Below are 11592 nucleotides of genomic sequence, written 5' to 3'. Positions count from 1 at the left end.
AAATTAAATCTGAGCTCCACTTTCTAAAGAAACTCTTAAAGTTTCTGAACTAATTTTTTTAAGTTAATTTAAAGGCAAATGTTTACATTCAGATGATAAACTGATGTAGGAGGGAGCAAAGGAGGGGAAGACATTAAAACATTAATGGTGACAATCTTCAAATTAGAGTGTAAGTGAAGCTTCCTTATGTATGTTTTTAGGTTAAAAGTTTTATTTTTTGTAGGGCTGGAAAAAGGACATACAAATCACAATAAACTATGGGTTTCTACTCTTAGGCATTTGCTTTAATTCAAAGAACCTGCAGTAAAGCCAGAATGTGTTGTGTGTAGCATAATGGCTTTCTCTTGGCTCCACATCTGTCAGCGTGGTACTCCTTACCCAAAGGCTTCCATCGCGGTTCCTGTCAAAATGGCAACACCGTTCTGATAAGGGTGGAGGATGCAGGATGCTCCAAACCCTTAGACAAAAATACCTGGTCCTCATCTTGAGAAAACATTGAGATTTGACTCAATTACTCAATGCATGCCACTCCACTTTACTGGAAGACAAGTAGAAACGGTTTATGCAGATAGCAATAAGGAGAACATATTATTTAAATTTAGAAATTTATATAATGTACAATATATAATTGTACATATTTATATATCTGTAATATATTGTATATACTACATTTTATGTAAATATATAAATATATATTATTATATAGTATATATAAATACATACATATATACTATATATTATATGTGTAAATGTATATGTAAAAATGTCAGAAGGCTACTTGTGATATTTTTGAACTGTCTCTAACAGAGAGCACAGTTCTGAGACAACCACGACTAGGAGATAAACATTTAACTTCTGAAAGGTGAGACAAACTCTAGGGCATAGCACAAACGAGAAAGAATGAGAGGGCTGGCTCCAATCCCTTAACCGCCAGATCCAGCACTACCCTGTTCAGCAACTTTAGGAGGCCCAGATACACAACTTTCCAACCGCAAAACATCCCCCAGGCCGTTGACTTTCACATCTGTGTGCGCACACAACCCCGAATTGACCCTATGCGACCTTCCAGGGATGACAGTTTTGAGCAGCACCGCCAGCTTGTTCATACCAAGCATGCGCCAGGACGTCGGCATCGGTTGTGTCTGCGCAAGCACCATAATCAGGAATAAAGGAGAGGATCACCCCAGGAGACGTCAAACCTCCTCTCACTCCGCACTGTACAATGTCCCAAACTGCTTCTCTCACCATGCTGCCTGACTTGTGCTGGAGGAAAGCCCAGGTTAACGTGTCTGAGTTTCTGGTTTGGCCTGTTGTCAATTTCTGTTACACAGAGAGCCTGAGGACTCGAAATTGGTAACACAAAGAGGTGACATTGTCACAAAATTCTCACAGATTATCATATCCTGCCATAAACTGTCTTCAGCTTATTGAATTTTCTGGTTTTGATTTCAGGTAATTTTCTCTTAAATGGCAGAATGCAATATTAGTCTCTGAAGAAATACATAGTCCTTAAGACTCACAGGTGTCATTTGATTAGTTTTCTCTATACAAATTAATATGTAAGTATTTTCTTATTCTAGCATTCTATAGTACTTTTGAATTACTGGAGATTTTCTAAAATTCTGAAAAAGCAGCACATTTCTTTGAAAAGACAATTAGTTCTCATTACTTTTCCTGCTGTTTAATTTCTTACTTTCAAGTCAACAGAGAGCAATAGAAAATAACTAGCAAACTAAGCAAAATGTATAATATATCTTGGTGTCTAATGAATTAGAATACATTTTCAACAGATAGATGGCATTATGAATTCTAATACTTGCTAGGTTGCCTTCTGTGTGCTATTCTAAAGAGTAAAAAATTAAAAGGAGTATTTCTACATTTTCTAGCAGCATTAGCAGGAGTGTGAAATAATTCTTCCTTTCTGACTGCTCAATGTGTATTTGGTTAGTCTATTATGCTATAAAAAGGCTAAAAAAAAAAAAAAAAGCATACTTCAAGTGTGGTGTCTGTCACATCCCAGACTGGAAAAGGGTACTAGACTGTTTGCTTAAGGATAGAATTTTGTCCTTTGTCTTAATTAGCAGTTGGAAGATTGCAAGGCATAAAAATGGGGTGACATAGAAAAATAAATCAATGTTCACCTGCATCCAGCAGTATCCTAAATTAAGTTATTTTCTCTTCCTCTGAAATTAACATAATCATACTAGGGAAATAATGATCTGATTTAAAAAATGTGAGAAAGAATATATGAACCAGAATTATAGTACTTTATATAAGTATGAAGATCTTTCTATAACTACCTAAGCATTCTTCACACTCTACATTTTCTTTTTATTAATGATAGTTTAACTATGTGATTACTTGGAATTTATTTTAAAAAGAGCAAGTACCGACTCTGACCTTTGAAAACCATAAGGCACTGCAGAAATATAGACAACATTGTTATTTTGGTTTTAATTATTATGGGTGTTGAGATTTGTGTCTAGAGTCAGATTAGAGTCTGATGACATCCAAAAGGTTAGTGGAACCATGACACCACCCCATTAGATGGAACTGCAAAAAGTACCATGCAATATTCAAATGGCATTTATCGAACATCTCTTTTATGGCAGGACTGTATTTGTCCTTTATATCTAGGTATGGTTACCAGATTTATCAAAAAACAAAGCAAAATGAAAGAAAGAAAGAAGCAGAATGGGACACTCAGTTAAATTTAAATTTCAGATTAAATTTACTCCTTTTTTTTTAAATTATCATTGTCTTATTCCAATACTATCTAAATATTACATGGATATACTTATACTAAAAATGATTTATTGTTTATCTGAAATTAATATTTAATTGAGCATCCTAAGTTTATCTGGCATCTCTGTTTCAAGGATAAAAGGTCATAATCTCTGATCTTGAGAAACTTCTTGTCATGAGGGGGTTACTATGTAAATATTACTGGTTGGAGCTGCAGTGGGAGTGGAACACCATGCTTTCTGAATACAGAGAAAGGTGTAAGCTAACTTGATTACCTGATCTTCTTTCCTCCTTATTAGAAAAGTACCTGCAGGCTGCTCAAAAATATTTTGTTGTATGGTGAGGTCCTCCAATCCTACTTGAGACTGATTTTTCTCCCTAAATTTACTATTACTAAAATCGGTTTCTCAAAAATAGCACAGGATTGGAAGTGAATAAATCCTTTCATCTAATCTGGACAAGCCTATGAAAACCTTCCTTTCTTAGGTATGTGTAACTGGGAAGCTTCTGAAGTCATATATCAAATATTGATTTTAGGCAACATATAGTACAAAAGCAAAAAGTTCTAATTGATCTGGAAGTTATAACTGGTCACATATTTTATGTTTTACCTCTAAGAAATAGACGGCACCATTATAATTACATGTCTCTATTTTCTATCATCATGCTCTAGCTGAGTTCCTATCCAGATGATGAATTTCTGTCATGAACTCATAACTGCCAGATTGTTAGCCCTCAGACAGCAAGGTGGAAGTAGCGTGGAACTAGATTTAGAATTCCCGCACTCCAGCTCTTGCTCTGCCTAATTTGCTACGTGGCTTGATTCTAAATTAGATGAAATAGATGCTTTCTAAAGATTTACACTCTAGAAATTTACAGCTTTACAGTTAAGAAACATAGATTCAACCGTCTATTTACACTCAGTTTAAAGCTGGGGCTTCAAACTCAAATGCCTACAGAGGTCGGTTTGGTAACTAAATGAGTGACAAGCCAGAGTCCACTCTGACTTGGAAAGCACATGTAATTTCAGCCTGGTGGGAGATCTTCGGCCCCAGACAATGCTAACAATGAGGGATTGAGGGCTATTGTGGCAAAATTCTGAAGTCAGCAAAATATTTACAGAAGAAAATGTTTATTTTTACATTTAATTTCCTGATTATTAGATGGCAGTAATTAATGCAACAGTTTTTAAAAACGAAGAAAAAATATTCTGCTATGTGGATATGGTCTTTAGTCCTCCAGTTTGTTCTTGACTAAAATCATTATTATATTCGTAAGTTTTTCCAGGTTTCAAATTACTAGAGTGTTTGTCCTTATTTCTTGTCTTTTCTTATATCTGAATGCGCAGATTTTGAACAAATACAGTTGACCCTTGAACAACACAGGTTCAAACAGAGTGTATCAACTTATATGCAGATTTTTTCAATAACATGTACAGTATTGTAAATGCATTTTCTCTTCCTTATGATTTTTGATAACATTTTCTTTTCTATAGCTTACTTTATTGTAAAAATACAGTATATAATATATATACGAAATATGTGTTAATTTACACTATGTTTTGGTCAACAGTAGGCTAATAGTAGTTAAGTTTTGGGGGAGTCAAAAGTTATACGTGGATTTTTGATTACACAGATGTGAGAGGAATGTTGGTTCTCGCAACTCTCACACTGTTCAAGGGTCAACTGTATTCCAGAGTTTGCATGTGTTTATTAGTGTTGTCCTCTTTCAATGAGTTATCCTATAATAATAATTATCATTGACATCTATTGATCATTTATAGAGTCCCAAAATTGTTATAAGCATATATGTATATTTTCATTTCATCTTCAAAAAAAACCCTGTTAGATAAATGTTATTATCCCATTACACAGTGCTTCAGTTAATCTTTGCTCTTCCGCAAACTACCTCAAAATTTAATGGCTTTAAACAACAACAATTTATCATTTGTAGTGATTCTGTGGGTTGAGAATTTGGATGGTTCTTCTGCTGGTGCCACTTGGGATTATCATGTGACCACTATCATCTGATAGCTCAACTGAGTCTGGAGGGTCACATATCTGGCTATCGGCTGTCAGCTGGTAACCACATAACTTCTCCACATGAATTCTCATCCTTCAATATGCTAGACAGGGCATCTTCATAGCGTGGTGCAGGTGGTCTTATTTAAAGAGAGTGAAAGTGAGTGCTGCAAAACCTTATAATACCTAGGCCCAGAACTTGCATAATGTCACATCTATTATATTCTAATGGTCTAAGCAATTCATAAGGCTAGCACAAATTCAAAGTGGAAGGGGAGTGCACATGCGTTTAGTGAGGCATATTTTATCCAAGATTGTTTTGTAACAATCTACCATAAACATATACCTAAACTGAGGCATAGAATGTTAAATAACTTGCCTTAGATCATACCATTTGTAAGTAGCAAGAAGAATCAGGTTTTGAGTCCATATAGGCCTCTCATTGTCAGACCAAATGTTATTATTCCAGTATCATTGCTATTTATTTAATATAACTTCCTTAAGGATAGCATTCATTCAGAGACATAAATTTTTGTATGTTTGTTTTTAGAATCACTTTATAACTATTCTTGGAATGCCCATTTGTTTAAAAAGCTGCCTATTGAGAGTTTTAAACAACTACAATTGATACTTAATGTTCTGCACTTTGGTTTAAATGCCAAAAAAGATAGTAAAACATAGATTCACATTTAGATCTTTATTTTTGCCTTTATAAATAGAAAAGATAAGTTAAATGATGTAAAATCAATTGCATCCATTTATTCCATCTAGAACAAAGTAAGGGAAGGGGAAAAGGCTGGTAGCTAATACATCTTCTACTCATAAATTTAAAATAAGTATAAAAAAAATGAATCCATAACTGTAGCTAATTCTGAGACATACATTACAAAAATATTCTTAAGCTTGTCTCTAATGGGGTTAGGTGTGCATTTTGAGACTTGAATGCATTATTAGAAATGATTTCTCCAAGCAAATAAAGATTTCATATCTTAGAAAATTAAGTTGCTGACTAGCATGTCGGATTAGAGAGATGCAATATCATTTCTTAACAGTCTAGGAACAATATTGGGATACTTAATGTAAACCAAAAGAACTGTTCATTGGTCAGGCTGACTGAGTGTTGTACTTTAAGATATGGATCAACCTACAAAATTTAATTTACAATACTTTATGAAGTGCTCAAAAGCACTTTTCTCTATCAACTGTTAAAAAAAACTAGTTTCATTTTGATTGGTTATCAATTATATATGAATTGCCTACATTCTCCAAATAATATTGCATATTTATTTTTGTGATTTTATTTAGATTTGTATACAAGAAAACACCAAAGTATCACACCAAAATATGTTTAATAGGAATAAGAGAAGTGGAAAACTTCTGGGGCTATGTGAAAATTTTCAAAATTTGTGAGATATCAGAATTTTGCAATTTGAGTCAAAGACACAATATTTATTCACTTCTTGGAGATAAGAAAGTTTGGGCTCCTAGGATAAAATATAAGAAAACTCAGAGATTATGTATTTTCATCCCAGCATTATATATTGACAGCTTTGAACTTTCAGACAACTTTCTTTTGCCCCAGTTTCTACACTTTGTAATGACTATAAATACATGAGCTTGCCTTAGGAACACAGCAGGATATTTTTGTTTTTCTTAAGATTTAAAATAATCTTGAGGGACTGGTGAGGAAGACGATAGGACTCATCATGACATTGCTCTGTTCCCACCTTTATTTCAAGTCTGCACTGGACAGTAATGGGTGGAGGTCAGATGGGAGTAGAGGATATGGTTCTGGCACTTCTGAAACTGAAAGGGTGAGCTAGGTTTCCACTATGAACAGAATAGGGTGACTAGGCCATTTCCCTCTCTACTTCCTTGTAAATTCACTCCCTCACGGAAAAGCCCAGATGCTTCTAACATATGAACAAAACTTATGACAGGTATATGTGTTTTCTTATAATAATACAAGGTAAACAAACTCTATTTTTTTCTTCTGGGGAACCATGATTCTATCTTGATCTCTTGTTACAGAAAACCTAATCAAATGTACAAATACTTCTTATACTCAATTTAAGAGATATGCTCCAAGATTTTGAGATAAAAGGGTATAATGTAGATGTTTCAGTATTTAAAGAATATCATGAAAACATTAGGAATCTTTAAACTAGATATTAATTATTCATTTATTCAACAAATACTTACTAAACAATTATTACATTTGGGGTACTGTATTTGACATTGGAGATACATACAGTCTTAAACAAAATAAGACATGGTCTCTATGTTCATCGGGCTTGCATATGAGATGCTACTAGCTTCAAAAGGAGAAATCTAATCTTTGCCAACATCAGTTGAATAAAAACCATCACCAGGATCCAAAGAACAACAGTCTTCACATAATGTGATTCTAAACTACATAGTAATAAATTCGACAGGAGTAATAGAGTGAATGTTTTGTTTTATGGAACAGGGACATGTGCTACAGTTAATTACAGCTTCCATGCAAATAATTTTTGTGGAGATATTCAAAGTGCCAGATTTAGGAATAAAATAGAAAAAAAACATCTGTATTTATTTATATGAACACTGAACAGTCTTCACTGGAAATTAAAATTATTTAAAGTTACCTCAAAAATATAATTTCAAAGTTTTTTCTCAATACCTTCTTATAAACCTATTTCTGGTTTCTCAAGTATCCATACCAGAGGTTTGGAATACATATTTAAAAACTTTTCCTTGTTGATAATATTGAAAAGATACAGCATCTGCCTTTCATAAATATCATAGATGTACAAACCTGTGGAAATCCGAGCCCAGAGAAAGGGATGTCAAAGTAATTACAGAGTGTCTATTTCTGGGAAATGATGAAAGACAAAATTAGTGAGTCCCACATGGCATCCTTCTAAATCAGAGTCGAAGTTGTGGTTCCACTTGTAAGCCTCCTTATGTCAAGAAAGAATAACAAGCTTTCAATATATTTTTTGATAGTTCAGGTTTTCTCTGAAGTTTTAGTTCTGTTTTTGTTTTTTAATCATGGTGATTGTAATAGTTAACATCAATAACAGTATCAGCTATCACGTTACTTCCTTGATGTAACTTCGCCAGTGACTTCGCTAAATGCCTTTATCATTTTATTTGATAGGAAAAAATTCTATGAGGCAAGAAATATAATTATATTCATTTTCAAATTAAAAAAAAAAACCATGAAATTCACAAAAGTGACCTGAACAAAGACGTAGAGTTCATAAGTAGGCTACCCAAGATTCCAACTAAATTTGTCTGATTCCAGATACTGAGATGTTCGCCTCTACTTACCCTGCTAAGAAAAGCAACAATCCAATAATTAAAATAGAACAAATCAGGTGTATAAGAAATACTAACCCAAACCATTTAAATAAGAACAAAGATGGGGTTAATACATATATGTGAAGTGTCTATGTGAAAATATAATTATACATTCCTTATAATACCAAATGCGTACAAAAATATTGATAGTAAATTAAATTTGTTTATTCTCACCTTCCTTATTGAAAGCAGCAGCTTAGAATTTTAAAAAACGCCAAATCTAAATGATGAACCAAGAAGTATTGGATAAATGGAAATGTCTGGAGTACTAAATCAGTCTGCTAGCCCCTTTTGCACTGGTTGTTCAATATCATGATGAGCATGCCTGCCACTTGATCTGAGAGTGTCAAAATGTACTGGTACCAATCTGATAAATCTTAAAGAAATCATAAAATCCACACAATATATAAAATAGAATTTAAATGAAAATTGCAATCTCTGGACTATTACAACTTGATTGTTAGCCCTTTAAATCATTTTGCTTAGAAAGAAAATGACAATTTTCATAATTTAGGAACTGGTTGATTTGCTTACACAGTATGCTCGGACTTACCAAAAATTATGTTTCTGTTTAAGTTCTTAAAAAATGTAACAGAAATCACCAGGCTGAGAAGAGGTATGAGTGTCCTAAAAAAACATTGCTTTTACATCTTCTTCCAGTGCTCTGAAACCAATAATTACTTCTTTATTAATTCAGAACTTTGGTTCTAAGTTTCTTTACAGTCCAACTTCAATTTACATGTCTCATCTTCTTTCTTTTCAATCCAGCCAGCATTTTATCTGCCACTATGTCTATATAAAAATCCAGTTCTTGCCTCACATTATTGCTTGTTCTAACACACATGTTTATGTATATATACTATTTCTTTTCTCCTTTTTTCTGCCCACTGAAGATTCAGTTTAAGTTTTATCTGCTCCACAAGACAGATTCTAAAGTATTACATTTATAATCTATTACATTTATAATCTAGTATACTTATAATCATTAGCACAAGTTTATCATATTGTGTGTGTGTGCCTGCTTTTGTGCAAAGGGCACTTTGGCAATACAAAAGTAAAAATGTGCAATTCTTTTAATCTAGTTATATATATAATATATATATGTATACACACACACACATATATGCACACACACATATACAAACTTGGAACAAAATCTAAAGAGAAGATCAGATAAATTTTACTTCCATATAGGGAGGTAGCTTGACAAAATTTGAAAATATTAATATCTGATATTTACTATAAGCACATTAACTACTATGTTCTTTTAATGATCTTCACAAAAAATTTTACCACAATAAAAGTTTTATTAATTCTCATGTGGATATATGTTTATATCTGCATACATGAATTATGAGAGATATAGAAGTCATTGACAGTGGTTGCCAATGGGAAATGTAATTGATATTGGGGGAGACGGTTTTTATTATGTGCTCTTCTATACTGTTTTTTAATAAATTATTTATATGAATTTAAATACATAATAATAACAGGAAAATGTCTGCTGTTTTTTTTCCCTCTAGTTGGACTGTGAACTCTTTTAGGAAGAAGTAGTGCTCTATCAAACTATATTGATAAATTCAGTAGATCTATTGCTGGTGCACTTATTTTCATTGGAGACAAAATAAAAACATGAATGCAATTTTCACAAATATAAACTCTTACAAAAATCGAACTCTGCTCTTTTATTTGGGAATGTAATATTTTACTTATTCATATTTGTGGTATAAATACAACTGCTTTTTAACAACCCTAAGAGAATTTCCGAGGATTTCATTCAAAGTAGATACTTTGTGAGACTATAAGTTCCTCTTAAGTGATTCAGTCATTGTTCAAAATTGTTTTTTAAGAATTTGTAAAGCATTATAAAATATATTTATATATTTAGATTTTTAGAAGTTTGTATCTACTTATATCTGTGTATGAAATATCAGATCATTACTTGTATTGAAGTCATTCAGGAAACAAAAATTCATGTAAAATAATTCAATACGGGGAATTTAATATGGAAAATTATTTTCAAAGGTGTTAGAAGACCTAAGGAGGCCCCAGGGGAAGTGGGAATCTTTAGAGGTGACAAGATTATCTTCTGTTGGAAGTTGTCAGTTCCTGGAACGGAGGTTCCAGGTTCTAAGGAGGAGCCCAGGAACTAGCGCTGGCAAGCTGAAGTTAGAACCTTGAAAGCTTGGCTATCTAGAGAGAACTTGAGCAATGGAGGAGACTATCTCTGTCTATGATAAGCATCAACACACAGAGAAGGAAAGAAAAACCTTGGCTTCTTTCTTCTGCCGGGCAAACTTTCTGCCAGAGCCTCTGATTGGCTGATAGGGGCCCAGGAGTCAATTTGCAAGGTATCTTGGGAAATATAGTTTTCAGAGATCAGCTCTCCATCTCCATCCCACACAGAACTGAGCAAGGAGAGAAAAGAATGATTTGGAGAGAAAACATTTAAATAAACTTCATTGTATTGAGAACTCACAACGATACACAGTAGCATCCTGCACTTCTCCCTTCTTCCTAGTTCCTTTCGTGCAGAGGCACTTTCAACTTTTAGTTGTTTCTTCTGCAGTTTTATTTATATTTCTAAATAAAATTCTACATAATTTTCAAGTTAAAATATTATATATTGATTTTATATTATGATAGACAGAGATTTAGTTCTCTTATTTGTCTCTCCTTCATTCTTGCAATAAAATTATTGCAATTGAATATTTTTAAGTGTAAATGAGCAAGCGTTGTTTACATCACCAAGTGATATTAGCACAGTAAGTCTTCACTTATCATTGTTGATGGCTTCTGGGACTTCCAATAACTAAACCAATTTTACCACAGGCTAATGGATATAAACAAGAGTTAAGTTCCTATGACATGTCATCAATATTATAACAAAATGACATTGAATGAAACAATGTTATTCGAGGACGTGCTATATTGTTCACAGCTGAAGAAGAATCACTTGTTATTTTACTTGCATAATTTCTCATTCCTATGTCCTTAATTCTACTCTATGTTCTAAAGTATCATCTAGTTTTCTACTGAGGGTTTTTTAATTTTAATTTTTATTTTTAATTAGGAAAACATCTTTCTGGAGACTTTTTTCTCTTACTCTGATCTGGACTGTGCTCTTTAGTTTAACTATATGCTGTCATATAGGGCATTGTGTTACTAATTTCCTAACTTGGGTGCACTCTTCCTTTCTCTTAGTAACTCTCTGTTCTCCTGTGGCATATTTTACAGGAACTTTCTTTAAAGGTTTAAAAGAAGCAGTGCACCTGCAAATAAATATAGAAAAAAACCTCAAGGGTGAAAATTATCTTTTCTTCCAAATTTGGAAGGCATTGTTCCATTATCTTTTAGCAAAAAGTTTTGCTGTTAGTTCAATATTCTTCAGATTCCTGTACTTTTGTATATTAGCTGTTCTTTCTGAAAAAAAAAATTAAGATTTTCTCTTTATTGCTTATGTAGGGATTGTCGCTTTCTG

The 11592-nt window shown here is 33.0% G+C and overlaps 1 protein-coding gene across 1 annotated transcript in view; it reads right to left on the bottom strand.

Moving 5' to 3' along the window:
* The window catches only part of ZFP42 (ZFP42 zinc finger protein), a 93885-nt gene extending 92752 nt beyond the window's left edge, over positions 1-1133 (bottom strand). Inside the window, 1 exon segment of the mRNA XM_015592818.2 lies at positions 947-1133. Coding sequence (XP_015448304.2) covers positions 947-1133 — 187 coding nt within the window.
* Positions 1134-11592: the final 10459 nt, after the last annotated feature.

This window comes from Pteropus alecto, unplaced genomic scaffold (genome assembly GCF_000325575.1).
Source record: "Pteropus alecto unplaced genomic scaffold, ASM32557v1 scaffold24, whole genome shotgun sequence".
In the NCBI taxonomy this organism is placed as follows: Eukaryota; Metazoa; Chordata; class Mammalia; order Chiroptera; family Pteropodidae; genus Pteropus; species Pteropus alecto.
Note: the sequence above shows the minus strand (reverse complement) of the source record. Positions and strands in the feature narration are given on the sequence as shown.